General features: G+C 46.6%; 1 protein-coding gene across 1 annotated transcript in view; it reads right to left on the reverse strand.

The window, feature by feature from the left end:
- LOC115655223 (high mobility group protein HMGI-C-like) overlaps nucleotides 1-18,453 on the reverse strand; it is a 28,667-nt gene extending 10,214 nt beyond the window's left edge. The window contains exons 1-4 of the mRNA XM_030570469.1: nucleotides 18,375-18,453; nucleotides 8,818-9,044; nucleotides 4,278-4,361; nucleotides 1,972-2,019 (exon numbers count right to left, since the gene is read on the reverse strand). Of these exons, the coding sequence (XP_030426329.1) occupies nucleotides 1,972-2,019; nucleotides 4,278-4,361; nucleotides 8,818-8,910 (225 nt within the window). The 5' untranslated portion in view covers nucleotides 8,911-9,044; nucleotides 18,375-18,453. The remainder of the gene's footprint in view (nucleotides 1-1,971; nucleotides 2,020-4,277; nucleotides 4,362-8,817; nucleotides 9,045-18,374) is intronic.
- Between the last annotated feature and the right edge of the window lie 4,804 nt (nucleotides 18,454-23,257).

The following is a 23,257-nucleotide window of genomic DNA, read 5'->3' on the forward strand; positions in this document are numbered from 1 at the left end:
TATATATTATTGATGAATCAGATCATCTGTCGCAGAAAGGATCTCAACTTGGACCAGTCTGGTCAAAGCCATCAGAAGGCTTGGGAGTGGAAAGCTTGCAGAACTGATTGAACGCAGCATTAGTTTCTGACACAAGTTCCCACTGATGCCTGTGGGTTCCCTGAGCCCCAACTCCCATCTCCCACAGCCTTCTTTCTTAAGAGAGGAATTCCATGGGCATCATCTTCTGAGTTCATAGATTTTAAGGCCGGATGGATGCACTGTGATCATCTAGTTCAGTGGTCTCCAAACTTTTTACGCCCAAGATCACTTTTTCAATGAAAGCCCACCCCTTCTCCAAAGCTCCGCCCCACTCACTCCATTCCCCCTTATCTCCATCACTTGCTCTCCCCCTCCCTCCCTCACTTTCACTGGGCTGGGGTAGGGCTTTGGGAGGGGGTGCACACTCTGGGCTGGGGCCTAGGGGTTTGCAGTGTGGGAGAGGGCTCTGAGCTGAACCTGGAGCAGGGGGTTGGGGTTCAGGAAGGGGTGAGAAGTGCAAGCTCTGGGAGGGAGCTTGGGTGCAGGAGGGGGCTCTGGACTGGGGCAGAGTGTTGAGGTGCAGGAAAGGGTACAGGCTGCTGGCACTGGGAAGGGGGTCAGGGCTGGGGCAGGGGGTTGGGATGTAGGATGGGGTATGGGGTCCTGGCTCTGGGAGGGGGGTCAGGGATGGGGGTTGGGGTGCAGCCTCCTGTCGGGCAGCACTTACCTCTGGTGACTCCCAGTTGGTGGTGGGTGCAGTGAGGCTAAGGCAGGCTCCCTGCCTACCCTGGAGCCACACCCCTCCTGGAAGGGGCCAACGTACCCCTGTGGCCTCTGGAGTGGTGGGGGAGCATGTGGCTCAGAGCACTGCTCCTGTCTGCAAGAACCACCGCTGTAGCTCTCATTGGCCACAGCTCCCCGTTCATGGCCAATGGGAGCTGCAGGGCTGGTGCTTGCAGGCAGGAGCAGCATGTGGAGAGAGATCTCTGCCTCACCACCCCCAAGGCCGTGGGGTGTGCTGGCTGCTTCTGGGAGCAGTGTGGGCCCAGGGAAGGCAGGGATCCTGTCTTAGCGGCAGCCACATTGTGCTGCCGGAGATCAAGATTGAGTGGGAGGTACTCTAGGATCGACCAGTCGATCATGATCAACTGGTTGGTGACCACTGATCTAGTCTGACCTCCTGCATAACAGGTAACAGAATTTCACTCACAGATTCCGGCAACTAGCCCATATCTTATGGTTGAGCTAGATTATTCTCTTTACAAAGACACCTAATCTTCACGTAAAGAATTAAAGTGACAGAGAATTCACCACATTCCTTGGTAAATTGTTCCAACAGCTAATTACCTTCTCTGTTAAAAAGACACACCTTCGGGCTAGAAATAAGGCATCTAGCTTCATCTTCCAGCCCTTGGATCTCTTTATGTCTTTGTTTGCTAGATTAATGAGCCCTCTGCTGTCAGAGTTCTAGGTTTCTCACTCCAGTGACCTTCTCTTTTCCTTGAATTGTAAAATTCTCCTTTTGAAATGAACCTGAGATCTAGGAATCCCTCCATCAGAATTCCCAAGGAAACCACCACTCTTGCTGAGAAGCTCAGGAATCTTTGCTTTTAAAGTGTTGGGATTAGGGAGTAGAAGAGAGTTGCTTCCTGAATTAAGTGTAACATATTGCCAGAGGTTCTTGGATAAGAGAGTGTTTTTGCAGAATGCTCAGCCCTGGGGGTGGGCGGGAAGGAAGGAAGGAGGAAGAATCTTGCTCTCCTGTCTGGCCAGATCAGTGCTCAAGACCCAAAGAAGGTTGCATCCAAGCTTCCTAGGCTGAAAGAGCATCAGCACAGCTAAGGATCTTGAGAAGAGGAGCAGACCAGAAAGATGGGGGATTCTCTGGGCTTTGAGAGAAGGAACTCAAAGAGAGGGAACAAAAGAGGATTTTGATGTCATTGTACTTACCCACTTTCGAGGTCTCCCTCTTGGTCTTTTCTCAGCTGAAGATTCTACCTTTAGTTAAAACAAAAGACATGATCTAGTCCTCTTTCATAATTTATTGCACTTGTGATCAACACACTAAAGCTATGTCCGCATTACAGTAGCACAGCTACAACATTGTAGTGCCATTGTGTAGATGCTTCCTACAGCAACTTCCTTCATCACTGTAGGAACCCCACCTCCCCAAGTGATGGTAGTTGGGTCGACAGAAGCATTCTTCAGTTGATCTAGCTGCATCTACACCATGCATTACATCAGCATGAGTGCAGCACTTGGGTGTGTGTGTGAATTTTTCATAGTGACAGTGCTCAGATATGTGAATTTTTTTTACATTCCATAACACTGTAATTATTTTGCCCTAACTTTTAGTGTAGGCCAGGTCTAAACTTGGTCAGGGTGGCTTCATTTTAAGGTCTTCCTGTGTGACCGTGGATTATGATTAAGAGTATAACAACTAGGAGGAGGTGGCAGGGTCTTAGGAGGAAGAAGAGTAGGCAAAGAGTGGTGATGACCTGGTAGAGGCAGAGGAAGAAGAGGAGGTTGCTGGCCAAGCATCAGAGAGGAGAAGGACAGGTAGATGTGGATTAGGAGCAAGCAAACTAGGATTAAGACTAGGACACCTAGAAGGAGGAGCTCTATGGGAAGGAGGACTTGGGAGATGACTAAACAGATGAAGCAGAAGATGGAGGCAGCCTAGAGGAGGATATCAACCAGGCAGAATTGGAGGATGTCAGAGGAGGAGTAGGTTTGGGATGAAAACAAAAACAAGTAGTAGGAGGAGGAACCAGGAGGTGGAGATTTAGGAGAAGCAGGGGCGACTCCAGGCACCAGCATGCCAAGCGCGTGCCTGGGGCGGCAAGCCACGGGGGGGGCGCTCTGTCGGTTGCCACGAGGGCGACAGACAGGCTGCCTTTGGTGGCATGCCTGCAGAGGGTCCGCTGGTCCCGTGGCTTCAGCGGACCTCCCACAGGCTGCCGCCGAATTCGCGGGACCAGGGACCTCCCACAGGCAAGCCACCGAAGGCAGTCTGCCTGCCATGCTTGGCGCGGCAAAATACCTAGAGCTGCCCCTGAGGAGAAGGACTGGGCAGAGGAAGCAGAAGCAGTGGGCTGAGGAAAGGAGGAACATGATTAGGAGGCAGAGAGTGCCAGATCGGGATTATATGATGATGGAAAAGGAGAAGCACTAGGAGGAGGAAAGACACAGTGGAAGAGGAGGAGAAGGATGAGGAGGAGGACCACTACTAGGAGGAGTAGCGTGAGGAGAAGGAGAACTATGAATAGGAGGACAATTAGAATGAGGAGGAACATGATGCTGAGGCTGACGATGACTAGGATGATGGGCAGGACAAAGAAGAGAAGGAGGTAGCCCTTTAGGTGCCAGAGGCTTAGTGTGAAAAGGCTTAGGATGACTACAAAGAGGACTAGGCAGGGCTGATAATGAGGAAGAAAGATGAAGGTGACTAAGCAGCAGCAGATGATAGAGGACAATCAGTGGTGGCAGACAGAGGGTGATGATGTAATTGTAACAGTGGGAGCAGGGCCGCCCAGAGGATTCCAGAGGCCTGGGGTAATTCGGTGGCGGGTGGTCCTTCCGCTCTGGGACCTGCCGTCGAAGTGCCCTGAAGAATCCCGGTGGGGGCCCCTGCCACCGAATTACCGCCGAAATGGGTCCCGCCGCCGAAGTGCAGCCTGGTCTTTGGAGGTAATTCGGCAGCCGGGGGTCTCCGCCGCTGGTCTTTGGGGCCCTTCAGTGGCGGGTCCCAGAACAGAAGGACCCCTCGCTGCCGAATTACCGCTGAAAACTGGGCTGCACTTCTGCGGCGGGTCCCGCTTGGGCAGTAATTCGGCTGCAGGGGGTCCTTCTGCCCCGGAGTGGAAGGACCCCCTGCTGCTGAAGACCCGGAGCGGAAGAAGCTCCAGGGACCCAGGCCCCATGAGAGTTTTCCGGGGCCTCCGGAGCGAGTGAAGGACCCTGCTCCAGGGCCCCCGAAAAACTCTCCTGGGGGCCCCTGCAGGGCCCAGGGCCTGGGGCAAATTGCCCCACTTGCCCCCCTCTCTGGGCTGCCCTGAGTGGGAGAGGCGTGTAAAGTTTGTCAGGGCTTAAAGACTTAAACAAAACTTAAAAAGGAGATGACACAAACTGCCTCTCTTTAAATGAGAGAGGGCCTCTCTCATGTTCCCCCAGCAAAAGCGTGGAGGAGAGGAGGGTTTGCTTGCCAGTGAGCTCCGCATCCTCCCATAAGCTGAGCATGTGCCACAGTCTCTTACCATCTGCCCGCTGCTGGCACTCAGTTTTTTGCTTCCTTTTGGCCTTCCTCGCGGTTTCTTTAGGGGCAAAGGTCCCAGAAGCTCCTGCTTGGACAAAAGAGGGTAACTGTTACTCTGACACTCCAAACACCTACCAGTCAAACGATAACTTCCAAGTATGTAGCTCAGTGTATTTCCTGCTGTGGCCTGTGGACCAAGAGTGGCACCCAACACACTTGCTAGTCACATGGCACTGGCTCTGTGCCACTTGTTTCTGGTGGCTAAACTGCATCAGAAGACAGCTAAAGTATATTTGCAGAACATATATTATCGAGAGAGGAAGGAGGACCCAGTAGGGAGGTGTTAGCCTAGGACCTGACCACAGGCGTTCAATTCCCTGCTCTACCACTGGCCTTGGGCAAGACACAGTCTCTCTGTGCCCCAGTTCCCCATCCTACCTCACATGGTGGTTGTGAGGTGCTCCAATACTACAGCAATGGGAGATCGAGACATTCCCAAGATAGATACATCCTTTCTGTGCTAATAATTGCTAAAGGGATGTTATGCCCCTGGGAATAGGAGGTGTCCGTTGTGGTCCCGCTGTGAAAACATGATAGGACTCCTGATGTAACCCCTAAAAGTTCCTAGGAAAGTATACAGATTATACCGGCTGCTAGGAATCGCGCATTCTAGAACCAAAATGCAGCCGCTGCTGGGTATGGAACACAGCAGCACTCAGAACAGTGCAGGATAGCAAGCAAAGAACACCTGCTCCAGTTTAATCTGCCTAGGGAGTTCAGCAAATAATTACCTGAACTGGAATTTTGCCAACACACCAGGGTTAACACCTCAACTCTTGCTGAAAGTACCAAAGGACCACAAGTGGTTAGAAAGCCCTCGGTTTTATGTCACCTCTGAGAGACGGGGTATCTAAGCAGCACAGTGCCACCTATTCAGTGCTGACTCAGAAGGAATCTTGCTTTCAATGGATCAGTACCCACAGGAGAATAAAGCTTTATAGAAGCATAGAAAAGGAAGAAGGGAGAAAAAGGATTTGGTGGCATAAAGCAAACCTATATGAATTGGTGCATGCACATTGGCTCACATTCTAGGAGTTCCTTATTTAAACTCTGATGGGAAAAAAGTAAAAACAAGCAGAGTTCTTTGTTTTAAGTTTGTAAATGAGGAGAGTGAGAAATATGTTATGTTGAAAGCCCAGGAGGCAGAAGTCCTCTGTTTATCCATAGGACAGAAGCTGTACAAGCGCTCTCTTCCCCTCCCTACTAACATGCCTTGGTCCTGCCCTGAAAGGCCAACCTCTATAGAGAGAAAGCAATTCAGCTATGTAATATGATGCATGATGATGTTATGCAGCAGAGTCCTGTGGCACCTTATAGACTAACAGACGTTTTGGAGCATGAGCTTTCATGGGTGAATATCCACTTATGTTATGGTCCACTAAGAAGTGGATTTAGGCCTCAGATTCATTTCACAAAAGCTACCAAATGGCCACTAGGTGCTACTAGCTTTCCATCACTCCTGACCTGATCTCAGTTGGAACTGCCATGACCAAGAAATGAAAGGATCTATACGTATCTCATTCTGAGTCTTCTAGGAGCCACCTGCCTACAGAGATAGGTATAGGGAATTCACAATGTGTCAGCTCAGTCATAAACTTAAACTAATCCTTTTCAAGAATTTCATTGTTTGGGTATGTGAAACTGAAGTCCTGCCCCTGTGGCCTGATTCACTAACATCTCTCTCCGGAATTCTCCCTGTGTATGAAATTTACCAAAATATCAGATGTTTGCCTTTCTGACCTATTGTTGGATTCCTAGTCTTAAAAAAAAAATGTCTCATTCATGCCTAAGTATAATATCAGTTTGTATACGGGGCTCACAAATGAGGGATGATAAGTTTATCCTGCCATGATGAGGACTTTTTTTTTTTAAGGGGAAGGAAGGGGACAAAGGAAAATAAATACAAGAGCTATCAGGAAAGTGACCAATAGGAAAGTGACACAAATAAAGACAATGAAGATGCTATCAGAAGGCATGTGTTGATTACAGTTCCATGTTCTCAGTTGTCAATGTTCTGGAACCTTACTCACTATCTGAACACACTGAGGGTCCTATTCTTAACTTGTGCACTCAAAAAATTGACTTTCAAATTCATAATGGTGCTGCACCAGATTTTACCTTTGATTTGTCCGTTATACCTGAGACACTCCTATTTTTGAAGAGTTGCATGGATTGATATTTCTCTGTATCTGCTTCATCAGGGTTATTCTGAGAGCACACTATGAGCTTAACAGAGTATACAGCTGGTGAGGTGGGGACACAGGCTGCATATACGTAGACTTGGTAGAATTCTTTTTGTGTATGTAATTTTGATGGTTACATCAAGGTTTATTTTTAAGCATTTTTTCTATTTGTATAGATTTTAAATTTTCACAGTTGCACAAATTTATGGGTTTCAAGAATTTTTTAATTGATTTAAATTTTCATAGTCGTGGAAAATAATGGGGGGTCCGACCATAATTATTTAATGACCATCAATGTTGAGATTCAAAAAGTTAAAGCTTTATAACCATTCAAACACAAATTGCATGGCAAACTATACCAAGTAAATATCCTTAAGTCAAACACTAATAAGTTCTTGAGCAGCATTTTTCTTTCTTTGCCTATCTGTAAATTTCAAAGATTGATGGAAATATTTTTTCATTGATTTGTGTGCGTAGGGTGAAATCAATATTTACTGACATTAAATAAAAATCTAATCCTTCCAAGCCTACATATAGGTGTGTGCATAGCCAGAAGGATGCCTTAGCATATGTGGGTGTCATAGACTCACAGGACTCATGCTATCTCTCAGCTCCATACAGTTCCTGAGAGGAACCCCCTTCCGTGTGACAGCCCTTCTCGGGTTTCCACTCTCTCTCTCAGGGCTTAAGGCGTAGGCCTCTCTGCCTCCTGGAACTGCACTTCTCTGAACCTTCAGCACGCCTGTCTCTCACCGTGTGCCCCCTCTGGGAGTCCACTCACTCTGGACCCCCAGGGCCTCCACGCTCAGAGGGAATGATGCAACCCTGATCTCTAGACTGGAGTGACTCTCAGCCAGCATAAAACAGAAGGGTTTATTGAGCATCTGAACCCAGCACAGGAAACTCTCTGGGCCCTCGGGCCTAGCTAACCTCAGCACAATACATCTAGGTCTCTTCTACATCCAGGTGGGTTCTGGCTGCTCTCTTTCCCCAGTCCAGAAGCCCCCTCCTTCCAGATAGTCATCCTATATTATCTCCTGCAACAGCTCCTCCCCTGTCCTTTGTCTTTGGTCCCAGGTAAACATGTCTTCTGGGCCATCTCTCTTCTGTCCTTTGTTTCCACTGGCTGGATCTGGCTGGTCAGGTCACTGGGGTCCTCTTTCCTCAGCCCTTTGTCCTCCCACTGGCCAGAACTGGCTGACTGCCAAGCTGGGGTGGGCCTCCTGGTCACCAGGTCACCAGTTGCTAGGGTCCCCCATATCTAGGCAATTGTCTGGGGTTCTGGCTGTTAGGCGAGGCCACACCTGGTCCTCTGTAGCAACAAACTCCCTTTCCCACCACCTCATTAAACACACAGCAAACAGGGAAGCTAAGACCCACACAGTATTCATGCAAAACACTAAGAAAATCCTCCACTTCATCACAGTGGGTATCTCCGTGTGTTGCTTTACACACGTTTCATTACATGGAGGTGCATATGCTGATGCATATATTTATTAATCTGCACTCTATCTATATATTGGTGCATATATAAACACAAATACATATATTTGGTTTTGTAGGCATACGAATGTGAGTACATTGTATATCCATATAGGACAAAATTCTGTTGATTCCAGCTGTGATGCATGGAATGAGGAGTGAAAGAGCATATATCCTCTTCCCCTCATCCCCAAGTTACTCACACAGAAGCAAAACAGTAGTAGAGCCTGGGGAATAACTGATTTTTTCAGTTCAATGGGTGAACCAAAAAAATCCACCCTGAAATTAGTTTTGAGTTAAATAAATATTTTGTTCCATCTGAAAGGAAACACATCATTTCATTTTCAAATGTTTTTCACCCTTTTGTGTGTGTTTTTTTAGTAAAGATAGCTGAATTTTGAAACAGAGTCAAAATATTTTGTTTAAACTCTTTTTAAAAACAAAACATTTCAATTTGTTTGGAAGTTCCTTCCCTTTTTCTGCAGCCAAAACAATTCACCATATTCAACCTGATTTGCAAATAATTTCAGTCAACCCCAATTTGCATTGTTCAGTGAATAAACTATTCACCAAAATAATAGCATCTAGCTCTCTTGAGAGCTAGAATAGGGCAGTGATTAACTCTCCTGATGAGGCTCCATGGCCCAGGTGGGTGTGGGCTGCCAATTTGGAGACATGGTTGAGACACCTAGGTACTTGCCATTGGTGGTAGATAACATGTAGTGTACCATGCCGTCCCTTTCTTGAGCAGGATGGTGCTTATTAGTCTAACAACACAGCATTCTCCATTGTCTTCTTAAGGCTTTGGGCACTCACCTGTGGCTGCTTCTTTGGTCTTCCCCTCTTCCTCTTTGGTGGCTCAGGTAGAGGGGATGAGTCAGGGTCTATTTGCTTCTCATTGCTGCTCATGGTGCCTCTTGCCACGTCTTCCAGATGATGGCCTGACAGGCTATTTTTCCATGGGCAGCTGATGCTGAGAAAATCGCACCTCCTTGCTCTCTTTCTCTTCTGTTGCAAGCAGAGCCTGTCTCCACCTGCAGGGACTGAAGTGAAGATAGAGTCAGGCACAACAGCATGTCACCATGGTTGCTCATGAGGAGAGTCTGAGGACACAGCTGCCTTCTAGAAGCACAAGAACATTTCATGAGCAGTTATTTGTTCTCCCCACCTTCTACTCTGACATGAAAGCCTTGCGCTGCTATTTATTTTTAGGAGGTGAATGTGGTGCTGGTGTTAGCCCTTAGGCAGAAGTTCTCTAATTATTCATGCAATGGATATCATATGGACAGCGACAGCAGTGGGGTAGATTCAGCCCAGGGACTGTAGAACATTTAACTCCTATGGATGACAGGTGCTGTATCAGCATTACTGTTTCCAGTAGGATGGTGTAGCCTTTGAAGGACCCAGCAAGGATGTACAACTCAGGGCCAGGTATCTCTCTGGTGGGTTTTCATTTCAACACATTATTTTGTTTGGCTCCTGTATAACTGCTTTAGACAAACTAACATCGACGGAAAGATGTCAGAATAGCAGAACAGTTTAATGTCTACTCTATCCCTTCCCATCTGCCCCTTCTCTCCCCAAGTCCCACTGAGAGCCCTCTTTGATTGGAATCAGCTCTGGTCTTAGGACGTGTATGGTTCCAAGAAGTAACTCAGGCCAGGAGCTGTTGAGAGCACAGGGGGAGCCAGTTATTTTTCTTGCTCATACTGGAGGAGACCAAGCGCTGTTGCCAGGGAGAAGAAGGAAGTCAGACAGTGAAGCTCCTCACTCTCTGACCCCAGTGCTGGTGATGGGAGATTGGGTCAATGGACCTTCTCCTTGGGTTCTGTTGTCAGAAGAGGGTGGTGGAAGTGGAATAAATCCGGCCTTGAGTTGAGGCAGATAGGTGGAGCCCCCAGCAGTTACTTGTGCTGGTTATGTGTCAGACCATCCCTGGTGGAGGACTGAGCAGCAAGTGCCTGCCTGGTTCTCAGCACAGGTTCAGTTTGCTCCTCTGCCTGGGAAGGACGCTTACTATACTTGCCATCTGACCTGTCAGATCTCTGCTCTTCATTTCTTACTGCACTGAATACAGAAAGCATCTAGAAGACTATGCTAAGCCTAGTGAACTGAGCCATGCCGGAGTGACTAGGCAGATGGAGATTGCAGCCTCAACTGAATCCCCTTTGGGCAGGAATTCTGATCACAAAATAAATAGTCAATAATAGCGTGGCCAGGGAACCAAAACCATTCTCTGCTAGGGAATCACAGCACTGAATATGCATAGACAATGTGTCCCTCTCCCTCCTGCATAGAGCACTTAGCTCTTTCTCCTCTTCTTGCCAATCTCAAGACTCCTAGTCCATTTAATCTCTCCTCCTGTGGAAGCTCCATCCCCGCCTCAACCAAGGATCATTGTTATTTCCCTTTTCAGGGACAACTTCTTTCTCCCTTTCCTGAATGAGGGGTTGGAATGGTGAGTACTCACCACCAGCATGCTTCCTTGCATCAGGGTGTGATGTTGCAGGGGTTTTCGTCTCCAGCATGTCCATCAGGTTGTCTGTCTTTGCACACCACTCAGCTATCCAGCTGAGAACAGGCTAGTCCAAACCCTTTTGGAGGTAATACCCCATCCTGTGCTCAGCCCTTGCCCAGGATTCCACTGCTTTCCCCAGCTCTGGTATCCCACACTGTTCCACCCCAGCTTCATCTTCTTGAGGGCTCTATCTGCCAACAGCCTCTGATCCTTCATCCCTTCACAGGAGCAAGCCAGCCCACTGCCTCTCCCTGAGTCTGCACACTCTCAACTTATTTAAGGCCAAGGTATCTGCTAGCACTTGATCTGTCTTTAAATCCTGCTCCTTTTGGCTGGCTGACAAGAAGCTATCTAACCACCACCCAGGTGAAGTGAATGTTCCTAAGTGACCTTTAACCTTTTCTCACCCACAATGGGGTTCCACTCATCACAGGGGTAACATTTTTTAAAGAATGCTCCTAAGTCACTTAGGTGAATCCCATTTTCAAAAGTGATGTAGGTACTTAGGAGCCGACGTCCCACTGGCTTTCAATGAGATTTAGGCTGCTGAGTGCTTGAATCATTGTAGAAGATTTTACTTGAGGTGACTGAAGCGGAACACGGTATCCCAGGGGATGGTGCACTGTCGATTTATAGAATAGCATAAGATTTTCTGTATTATTCTAAAATAATGCCTAGAGGGAATACACTGGATCCAGTTCCTGTTCACACCTGAACAGCAGTGTTTGTTAAATTCTACCCAGCTGCACCTTTGGAAACTGGGTTGCACAGGTGTCCTGGAGGGCCTAGTATTTCCCTCAGTTTCTTGTGGCTTTGAGACTTCTAGAATAGTGGTGGAGAGTGGGTTGTGGAGGCTCCTTGTGGCATACATAGAAGAGAAGATGAGTAAGCAGGTAGAATAGACATGGCTATAGTGTGTAGATGTGAAGTGCATGACAAGATGTTAGTGAAGCCTGCTTGCTGAGCAAAGCAGTGGTGAAGAAACTGCAGGTAGCCCATGGAGAGTGGGTACCTAATGTATTTGGAGAAATGCTACTCAGACAATGAAAACAATTTAGTTTCGATGGACATTTTTGGACCACCTCTAATGCAGAAGGAGAGCATTACTGATGGGGCATGGCTGACATTGCCAATGAAATAATCATAATTCCTAGCCTTTATATTGCTCTTTTCATCAGTAGCTGTCAAAGGGCTTTACAAAGGAGATCAGTGTCATTATCTGCATTTCACAGATGGGCAAACTGAGACCCAGAGCAGTGAAATGATTTGCCCAAGGTCACCTAGCAGGCCATTGGCCAGACTGGGAATACAATGTAAAGGATGTATTTGGAGGGGAAGTGTGCAGGGAAAAGGGGCAGAATTAAGGTTGTTATGGTACTTTAATTCTGCACATTCATATTTTTAATTGTTTGGGTTTTATTTTTAAATTGTGCCGACTTAACTTAGAATGTTGTGACCTTTGAACATTTGTTTATTGTAAAACTACAATGACCTAATAGGATTTTATCTTGTGTATTGATATAATCTTTCAACCTTAATTCTAGCTCAACCAAGCTTTTGCATGGGGAATTTCCATCCCCCTCTGCCACAGCCCGCTCTTTATTTGCATGGATTAATCTGACACACCTTGCGGTTGCAACCATAACTTTGAGTCTAATGAAGGTTGTAATGAGTGCGGGATCCAACAAAGGACTTGACAAACCCCTGAAACTGGAGCTCTGGGTCTTGTGCTGGATCTGCCAATGAAACTTACAAATCCCTCCAGCTTTCCCGCGGAGTTCTAGCAACCATCCCAGGGGATGTGTGCATGCAGGGAAACTATCCCCCTGATTGTAGCCTTTCTCCGATGAGTAGCTTAGGGGTGGACTAACCCCAGACTTTGTGTGTTGGGTGTAAATGTTCAAGCTCAGCAGGCACAGCAGCAGAACTCAAGTGTTTTCCTTTGTACAGACTCAGAGAGGCCTAGTTCCTGTACGGGGACCACTCTCTAAATCCTACCAGACCGATGGCAAACTTTATAGTGTCTGGCAAGCTTTAAAAAGTCTATCAGGCCTGCAGAAAAATGTATGAAGCTGGAGCTGACAGTGTGTTCATACATTTTTTTCCCCAGAGGTGTGTATTTGTTGGGGCATGGGGATTAGAAGAGACTTGCAAGCAAAAGTCCTTAGAGGGATGGGGGTGGCTTCTAAACACCACGGGAGTTGATGCTAGGCCTGTACAAGACAGCAGCACTTGTAACAGTCATAGTTCTTACATAGCACTTTTCATCGGTAGATCTCTGGGATTTACAAATGAGGTATCCTCATTCATGTTATATTGGTGGGGAAACTGAGGCATGGATAAACAAAGTGACTTGCTCAAGGTCACCCAGTATGCCACTGGTACACATGGGACTAACCCAGCTGTCTGGAGTCCCAAGACAGCACTCTAGCCACTACATCATGGGATTTATAAATGCCACAAGAGACCTTGTGGACCTGTGATGAATTTTGCAAGGTGCACACAACCTTTTTTTAAAGGACTATCAAGGGGGTAGATAATGGAGCTCTTGTTATAGCCTTCACTATAGAACTGCGGCTGTCTCTTTAAAATGAAACATTCACAGAGCAAAACTCTCGTCCCATTAAAAAAAAAGCCATATTCCACTCTCATTTATGATGATATAAATCCAGAGTAACTCCATTGACATTAATATGGTCAGATGTGATTCACACCGGTAGCTGTGAGAGCAGAATTTGACCCAAGCCCTGCATCAAACTGAGGAGGATAGAATACTGAATACACAGGGACTGAGAAGGCAAGGCAAAGAGAAACCTTTCATTTTAATAACCGTAGCAACAATAATCTGTTTTCACCTTATAGGAAATTACTTTTACTTTCCGAGAAACCAAACACTCATGTCTCTACAGAGACTGCTGGCAGATCAAGAGATATCGGAGCTCACTGTCATTTCCTATGAACTCTTCAGCCAGTGCACTAGGCTGTCTGGGAAGTTAAATGTTCTTTAGGAGAAGGGGACAGTGGCAAGAGTTTGGAAAACATCCCCTCCCTGGAAATTCCTATATGTAAATGAAGCCATCCTGCCTAGCTTGTCCCTGACATGTCGGAGAAATATGCTTGCAGAAACAGCGCAGCACCAAATCACCTGGAAAAATTCCACTCTTGTGAAATGTTAACGAGGGAGGCGAGTTTCCAAGTGTGTATACCCAGTGCCCCAGGAACCTGCAGAGATGGGTACCAGTTCTGTGTTTTCTGTGCCCATCATTGACAGCAGAACCCTTTGCTTTCAGGGGAGGGAGAGATGGGCTGCTTCTAAAGCAAACCATTGACCAGGTATTTTATAGTGGTGGTGAAAGGTTCCCAACTCACAGTCCACGAAACTGGAATCTTCTCTTTAGCCCCATAAGGTACAAAGACAGCGGGTGTGCAAGCTTCCCTGCTTCATACCTGTACTGAGGGGCTAAGGAAGAAGCTCTATTTGGGTTCTGAGGGTTCAATTCTTGACGGTACCATAGATTCTCCTGTGCATCCTCGGGAAAGTCACTTAGTCTCTCTCCGTGCTTCAGTTCCCCAACCAGAAAATGGGAATAATCCGTTAGGTGTTCAGAGACCATGGTGATGGGCATGGGGTAAGTATCTGAATAAGCCAGGGGGGAAAAGTTTTACACTGTCCATTCAGTCCCTCCATAGCCAGCAAGGCTGCTGAGTCCTGCCAGCTGTGATGGCGGCTTTCAGGATCAAAGGTCTGTCTGCTAAGAAACAGACTAGTGCCACCAGCTCATTTCACATAGGGGCCACCAGACAGCTACCTCCACAAAAGGGCTATTTACTACTGACCTCGGCTGGGTTTCAACCAGTGATGTAGGTGTAAATGTCTCTATTTCCCATTACCCAGCTCCTGAATCATCCAATTTCAATCCCTTGTAAGAGGGATTTCTAGACACAAAACTCATGTTTAGTGCCATTCCAGTCAATCTATTTGTCTGCCCAGCCACCTGGGTGCCAATGAGAGTAGTGTCCAGGTGCAAAATCCATGAAGATAATCATATAAATCATCACAGTGGGTTCTGCTCTTGCTATCTCAGAGTCCAGTCACTCAGTCTCGAATTCTCCCTCTCTCCCTCCCCTGCTCCTGGGAAAGGGCAGATTTTCCCCTTGCCTCTAAAAACAGACAGACTAGGTGCGAAATCCTGGCTCCACTAAAGCCAATGGAAGTTTTGCCACTGACTTCAGTAGCGCCAGGATTTACCCTAGAACTCTTCCAGTAGGAGGTTCCACAGGCAAGGACCCAGAATTAAGAATGCCTTGACTCCAACTTGTGCCACTTTCACCGTAGCCCCTTCTAGTTTGTATTCCCAGTGAGCACCGCTGTCTTGGTGGAGCATATAGTGAGAGGAGGTCCCTGACATACCCTGATCCAAGACCATGGAGGACTTTGAGCAGATTTTCAAAGGCATTAGGCACCTAAAGATACAGATAGGCCCCAAATGTGATTTTCAAAAGTGCCTAAGTAGCAAAGAGTCCTGTGGCACCATATAGACTAACAGACGTATTGGAGCATGAGCTTTTGTGGGTGAATACCCACTTTGTCGGATGCATGTAGTGGAAATTTCCAGGGGCAGGTATAAATATGCAGGCAAGAATCGGGCTAGAGATAACAAGGTTAGTTCAGTCAGGGAGGATGAGGCCCTCTTCTAGCAGTTGAAGTGTGAACACCAAGGGAGGAGAAACTGCTTTTGTAGTTGGCAAGCCATTCACAGTGTTTGTTTAAGCCTGAGCTGATGGTGTCAAATTTGCAGATGAACTAAAGTTCAGCAGTTTCTCTTTGAACTCTGGTCCTGAAGTTTTTTTGCTGCAGGATAGCTACCTTTAAATCTGCTATTGTGCATCCAGGGAGACTGAAGTGTTCTCCAACAGATTTTTGTATATTGCCATTCCTAATATCTGATTTGTGTCCATTTATCCTTTTCTGTAGGGACTGTCCAGGTTGGCCGATGTACATAGCAGAGGGGCATTGCTGGCATATGATGGCGTATATTACATTGGTGGACGTGCAGGTGAATGAACCGGTGGTGGTGTGGCTGATCTGGTTAGGTCCTGTGATGGTGTCGCTGGTGTAGATATGTGGGCAGAGTTGGCATCGAGGTTTGTTGCATGGATTGGTTACTGAGTTAGAGTTACTATGGTGCAGTGTGCAGTTACTGGTGAGACTATGCTTCACGTTGTCTGTGGGCGAGGACTGGCCTGACACTCAAGGCCTGTGAAAGTGAGGAGTCATTGTCCAGGATGGGTTGTAGATCACTGATGATGCGTTGGAGAGGTTTTAGCTGGGGACTGTATGTGATGGCCAGTGGAGTCTATAAGGTGCCACAGGACTCTTTGCTGCTTTTACAGATCCAGACTAACACAGCTACCCCTCTGATACTCAAAAGTGCCTAGGCACCTAACTCTGACTGAAATCAGTGGGACTTAGTTTTTTCCAAACACCCTTCTGAATGTTTAGGCTCCTAAATGCCTTTGAAAATCTGGTGCCTTGAAGATTAGGACCAAATCCTTGAACTAGATGATTTAGAAGCAATCAGGGAACTGGTGGAAAACATGCAGAATTGGTCTGATGTGCTCACAGCTGCCAGTCACATTCACACCACAGCCCACAGGCTGGAATCTGACAGGCCTTGGCTGGCTGCCTTAGGCAGCAGGGGTTACAGTAGCACAGTCTTGTGGAGATGAGCATATGGGTCACGGGTGCTAGGCTTTCATCTGAAAGGAATGGGACTGCTGCAGCCTGGTCATTGCCACTTTTCCAGTGAATTTGCCTAGGAAAGGTATTTTGGGGCAGGTTAACATCCCAGGTTGCACTGCCTATCAACCCAACCCTGTGTGTAGCAGGGAGGTGCCATTAATCTGAAAGCTGACATGGGGTGGTGGAATTGGAAGCACAAACTTTTTTCCTTTTTATTCTTCCATTGCCTCAGCCTCTGTCTTCTCCCCTCTCCCCACACACCAGGGGCTGAGTGCATGCTGCCAGGTGTGCACTGTCATCTCTCACAGTGTCTTGCAGTAGGAGCTGTCCCTGGCCCTCAGGATTCTGTACACAGGAAGACTGGTGGTATTCAGGACTGACTATTCAAAAATAGTTACTAGCCTAAATAAAACTTAGGAGCCTGACTTCTAATGAAGTCAATGGAAGTTAGGTGTCTAACTCCTTTTGTGCATTCAGCCTTTAGTTCCTAGCAGCTATAAGTCCCCAGGATGTCTTCCTAGGAGTATGGGCACAGGAGGGCATGTGCCATCACATGGAATTGTTAATTTCCTGGAGTGTGGATGGCCACATTTCTTACAGTGATCGGTAGGCTCCAACAGTCCCGCCTTCAACATCTACCAGGGTCCTGGAGCCTTCACAATCAGGACTATGACAAGGCAGAGCATGGAGGAACCTTGAGTAGCACTGCTGAGTGATGGATATGAACAGAGGTCAAATGTCAGTACTCACACAAGGGAGCTCTGCCCAGTGGTTAGAATGGGGAAAGGTGCTCAGGAGATCTGGGATCTATTCCTGTGGCTCTCCCACAGCCTCTATAGCTGCTTTGTGCCTCAGTTTCCCTGTCTAAAATTATGGCATAAGTAATAATTCAGATATTAATAGTCATCCAGCTCCAGAGGGTGGGGGAAATGGAGGGTTAATTCACTACAGTTTATAAAGCATTTTGGGATCCTCGGGGCGAAGGAGCTAAAGAAGGGGACCGTGGTTATACCTGATAGCTCACTGCACTTGCTGTGTTAGTGAGCACAAGGGCAAGCGCTGGCTTAGGAGATGATGAGGAGGCACCAAGGAAGAGTGTGCTACAGCCCAGGATTTGTGGGCATATGTAGGGATTGCTTTCTACACCCTGCTGTGCGGTGAAGGCAGCCTTGTTCCTCCCAAGGGGCCAGGTTGGCAGGAGATATGTTGGCACGAAGTCATGAGTTAGAGTCCCCCGCTGAAATCCTGGGGCCACAGCAGCAGCTTGAGTACAGGCTGGGACTGCTGGGAGCTGCAAGGTATTGCTGAAATGCTCAGCTAACCAAGGTGTCTGAGCCATGTCCAGCCCCAAGCCAGAGAGGAAAGGTGCGGCCAGAGCCCAGCTCAGGGAGATTCACATACACGGGTGGTCCTGAGGTTGAGGGCATGGTCCTAGGTCCCAGATTCCCCCAGCACCCTCCCACCAAAAGTACCAAGGTCCATGTCTGGATCCAAGATACCTGAAGTGCCTCCCAGGTTGCAGAAGCCCTAATCCAATCAGCAGATCCTTTTCAAGATCTTTGTCCCAGGTCCCAGATTCCCCTACTAACCTCCTTCCCCAGTTCTTAGTCCTAATTTCCCTGCTTGGACACCTTGCCCCCAAATCCACCTCTACCCATGGAAATCCAGAGCAGACCCAGTGGGAATAATCCAGAACCAGGAGAGAAATAAGAGAATAAAGAGAAGCCTATTAGCACAAACTAAAAAAATCCTATGCTTCTCTTATCCCAAATAGCATCCAGACTCTATGCAAAGCTCCAACCCTCAGCAGTCACTGGGGCACCCAAATCCAGTAACTGGCATTTACTATGTGGTGTCCTCATGCACTCACCCAGGAGAAGGTCTTCTGCACGGCCAGTGAACAAAGATGTGTCAGGGACCAGGCAGAGGGATGGACTAGGATCAAATGTTGCTCCATGACCTATTTCTATGCAGGGCTTTCTGGTTCTCAAGATGCAATTAACAATCATTGCTTTCCCAGATCTAGGTGATCTCCCCATTTCTAACAGATGAGCTGTGCAAATGCATTTCAAATGCAGGCTCAGTAAAGCGATAAGAAAGAAGCAAAATTACCTGTCAAGAACTTGGACAGCTCCTCTTGACCTGGCCCCAGTACAGCTAATGGTGAAAACCGGGGAGAAAGAGACTGAGATCTCCAGTGACTGACATTCCTCCTGCACTGGGGAGAGGGACCTAGCTTAGGTCTCTGCACACATTCATTTCAGGAGCCTTACAATGAGCTGCGCGCTATTTATTTCACTCCCTGTTAGTGATATGGAAAGCAGTGCAAGCGTTGCCTGTGATCTCCTTCTGATGGCAGTCCTGAGTAGTGACAGCAAGTGAAACTGAAAAAAAGTTCACTTTAACTCAGCTGGAATCTTGCAGTAAATTGACCAAAAAAAAAAAAAGTCCCCAACTAAACCACTGAGCCAGGCAGACCTTAAAACTGCCCTGCTTACTAAAAATAAGAATAGAAGGGACAGATCACTTCACAAATTCCCCACTTCCAACAGGGGTGGGTTATATTTACTCTGCCTTTATTTTACGACCGTTAGAGAAGAAAAAAAAACAACTGTAGCATCAGTCTGGCTTGAGATGAGACAAAGTGGTTACCATGCTGGGTACAAAATAATTTTAAGGACTTTTGCCATGAGCCATAGTTAACACCCAGGGTTGGAAAGTGGCCCAGGTTAGGGTTAGGTGTGCTTTGATGGAGTTTAAAAAAGTGATATTGTCTTGCTGTGTACGTATCATATTGATGTGAGTGTTAATCATGGCTGCTGTGAGTATTTTGCAGAGGAGAATACAGACTTTTAATATGCATGGTTTGGTTTCTGGCATACTGGTGTGTATTTCAGCATCAGCTAAAACAGGGAGTTTGAGTAAGAGCCTATATCTATATTTTATTTATTTAAATTCTACCTGCACTCCACACCCTGTGTAACCCAACTGAGGCACCTAAGAGACAGACTCTGGTACTCTCAAGGCAAGTAGTAACCTACACAAACAATACATTGAAATGAACCAGCAGCCTAATAACTCTCTCTCAGAATGGTGCATAAGGACTTTCCTTGAGACTTAGATTCCTGAGTCGCTTTGAAAATGGAACTTAGATTCTTCTTGAAAATGTTACCCTTGAATTTATTTGTACAGGAAAATTGGCCTGGTGATTAAGGCACTAGACTAGGATTCAGAAGATCGGCGTTCAGTTCTTGCCTCTGCCACATGGAGTTTAAGGCTGGAAGGGACCATCAGATCATCTAGTCCAGGGGTTCTCAAATATCATTGCACTGTGACCCCCTTCTGACAACAAAAATTACTACATGACCCCAGGAGGGATAACCGAAGCCTAAGCCCACCTGAGCCCTGCTGCTCTAGGTGGGGCAAAGCCAAAGCCTAAGCCTAAGCCCCACCAGCATGGGCAGGGAGCCAAAGCCCCAGGGCTTCAGCCCCAGGTGGTGGGGGTCAGACTCGGGCTTCAGCCCAGGGTGGTGGGGCTTGGGCTTCAGCCCGTGGGTTCCAGCAAGTCTAATGCCAGCCCTGGTGACCCCATTAAAATTGGGTTGTGATCCACTTTGGGGTCCTAACCCACAATTTGAGAACCGCTGCTCTAGTCTGACCTCCAGTATAGCACAGGCCACCCCAGCCACCTCCACACCAAGGCTATCCACCAAAATTAGTGCAAAGCATTACAGTCCTCAGGACACTAAACTATGGTGTGCCACAGGCAGAGAACAGGAGGGACAGAGGTGTGTCAATGCCCAAGATCTCTGCCAATCTGACCTAGATGAAAATTCCTTCCTACATCTGGTGACCAGTTAGACACTAAGCACGTGAGCAAAATACACCAGACAGTGCCCAAGAAAGAATTCGCAGTGCCACCTCCGAGTACTGCCCACTCTGTCTTGTGTCCCATCTTCAGCTGTGGCCTCTCTGCTGCTTCAGAGGAAGCAGACAACAATTAAACCAGAACAATGACACACCATAATACATGGGGGGGGGGAAATCCCTTCTAGACTTTACAGGTGACCGCCTGAAGCATGAGATTTTAGGATCTTAAGATATGAACTGGAGGGGATCCCATGGCTGCCATGTTCAGTGATACATACAGTTCCACTCAGACATGTATCAAGCTCTAGCCTAAAATCAAATAGGTTGTTTGCCCCCACAACTCTTAGCGGGAGTCTGTTCCAGAACCTCACTCCTCTGATGATTACAAACCTTTCGGTGTGACCTGGGGCAAATCACATTCTCCATCTGTAAAATGAGGATAATAATACTTCTTTTGTCTGCCTTGCCTATTTATGCTGTAAACTCTTTGGGGCAGAGACCATCACTCACTAAGCATTTGCACAGTGCTTAGCACAGTAGGATTGCCACCTGTCCATGTTTTCCCAGGATTATTCCTCTTTGGAGGCAGCTGTCCTGCAAGCGTGCTCAGTACGCATTGCCAGCTGTCCAGTTTTATGGGCTCAGGAGCATCCCAGATGTCCTGTTTTTTTGTAGCTCAGAGGTGCCAACCTTATAGCACAATGGGGCCCTGATCCTGGCTGGGGCCACTAGATGCTAATATAATCAAAATAATAATAATACATATGTTATAAAAAGATTGATCTTTTGTGCAACCGTAGTCATCCACAAAATCAAAAATACTTTGAGTTTAAGGCTACCAGAATCTAACTAATTAGAAATTGCTCATAGCACCCAACACTCAAATTGCTTATATACACAAACTGTAATCTTTTTAAGAAGCAAAATAATTACATGTGCTCTTAATTAGATAAATACCATTAGAGATGCAAACATAGAATAACCATAGTGTATGGGCCAGAACATAAAATGACACCCATTATATTAAATCAGGAACTCTTCATGATACAGCAAACCATCGGACAAAAGAAATATAACACAGTTCATTATTCTGCTTTATAAACATTAGTTAAACACAAAAGAACTATGTTAAAAGAACATTATTAATGTTGTAAATTCAAGCCCTCAAAAGTTAGGAAATGAGAGTTACCAGGTTAGCAAATACAATCTTAGTTCATTTCTCTTGTGTGTACACATTATGAGACAGTCTTTAATTCCATGATCACGTACTTTGTAGTTTCACAGTTTATTGCAAGAAGGGACAATAGATCATCTAGTCTGACCTCCTGTGTATCAGAGGCAATTCATTTTCACCCAGTTATCTCCTTATTAAGCTAGATAGGCTTTAGCTAAGCTCAAGTTATCTTCCACAAAGGCATCCAGAGATGACATCAAGATAACCTCTTGGAGGACATCAAGAGATGGAGGATCTAGCACTTCCTTTAGTAGTACATTCCAATGGTTAATCACCCTCACTGTTAAAAATATGTGCCTAATTTTTCATTTAAATTTGACTGGCTTCAGCTTTCAGCCACTGGCTCTTGTTCTGCCTTTTCCCGCTAGATTAGAGTCCTTTAGAACCTGGTATTTTCTCTCCATGAAAGAACTAATGCACTTTAATGCTCTCAGTCTTCTTTTTTGATAAACTAATCAGAATAAGCTCTTCAAGTCTCTTGCTGTAAGGCATTCCCCAGCCCTCAAATCAGTGTTGATTCTTTCTGCAGCCTCTCCAGTTTTTCAACATCTTTTTTTAAATGTGGCCATGAGAACTATCAGCAGGATTCCAATATTGGTCTCATAAATGCTGTAAACAGAGATGAAATCAGCTCTGTCCTCCTCCTCACTGCTCCCCTGTTTACACATTCAAGGATTGCATTAGCCCTCTTTCCCACTGCTTTGCATTGTTGTTTTTCCTCAGGACCCCTGCATCATTCAGTGCACAGGGTGGATGGTGCTCAGTGAATGATCAGCTAGTCGAACTTCCTTTTATCCTTCTAGTTCAATGTATGGCCTAGGCCTTGTTTACTGCCCACTATTCAAACCCTCTTCTGAAGACAGAATTATTAATTTCCTTGTAACAGAGCTGGCCACTTCCCAAGCACCTCTTCATGGTACCAATGTACCCTGCCTCAGTTTCCCTTTGTTTGGACTCCTCAAGAGCTCAAAAAAAGCTTTCACAAGTCCAGTAACACCCCTCCTTAGGGTCTGGGTTTATTAACAAAAAGTTTAAAATACTTCAAACCATCCTCAAAGCCCCAAAATAATTTAAATGGCCTTTCCTAGGCTTCTCCTACCTGGAGTCGTCCCACTAGCCTCTGCTGCTTTCCTGGTTTCTCAGGATACCTGCAGCATCTTTCCATCAATTTCCAACTGACTTAGCTTCTCCTTCCTGAGGAGCCTGTTCTTTGCCCCAGCTCTCAGCCTCTCCCCCAAGATTGTCCACAAGCCTCTCCTTCTCTAACACTCCCTCCACCCCCAAGGCTTGGTTTAGTCACATAACCGTCTGTCGCACATCTCAATTCATTTCCTCCATCTGGGGAGGCAAATAGCCTGTGTCACAGGTGGGCAGGGCCCATCTCCTCTTGAGGGGCCAGCCACCCTGTGACATTCTGTGTGGGCTGTTTTATGGCGCTTCACAAACATTGATTAGTCTATTCTCACAACATGCCTGGGGGAGAGGGTGGGGCTGGCATCTCCATTTTACAGATGGCAACCTGAGACACAGAGGTTAGGGTCAAAAGTAGAGGTGGTCAAAAGTTGTCTGATGGAACAGGTTTCCATCTGAAAATGCTGATTTGATGGAATCTAAATGTTCTGTGGGAATACCTGTTTTGGCTGAAATTTTCAGAACCATGGGCAGACAGCTAGCATGGAAATTTCACCTGGAGAGTTAAAGCTTGTCAAAGTTACAAGCAACTAAAAACAGGGTTTTCTAATGGGAAGTATCAGACAACCTTAATACTAAGCAGAGGAGCTACCAGTCTAGCCTGTAATAAGACATATAAAAACCCGTTAACGTTAAAGTCAAAAGAAGGACTACCACTGACTTCAATGGAAGATGGAGCCAGCCCCAAAATAATTGAATT

Source organism: Gopherus evgoodei, chromosome 7 (genome assembly GCF_007399415.2).
Source record: "Gopherus evgoodei ecotype Sinaloan lineage chromosome 7, rGopEvg1_v1.p, whole genome shotgun sequence".
NCBI lineage: Eukaryota > Metazoa > Chordata > Testudines > Testudinidae > Gopherus > Gopherus evgoodei.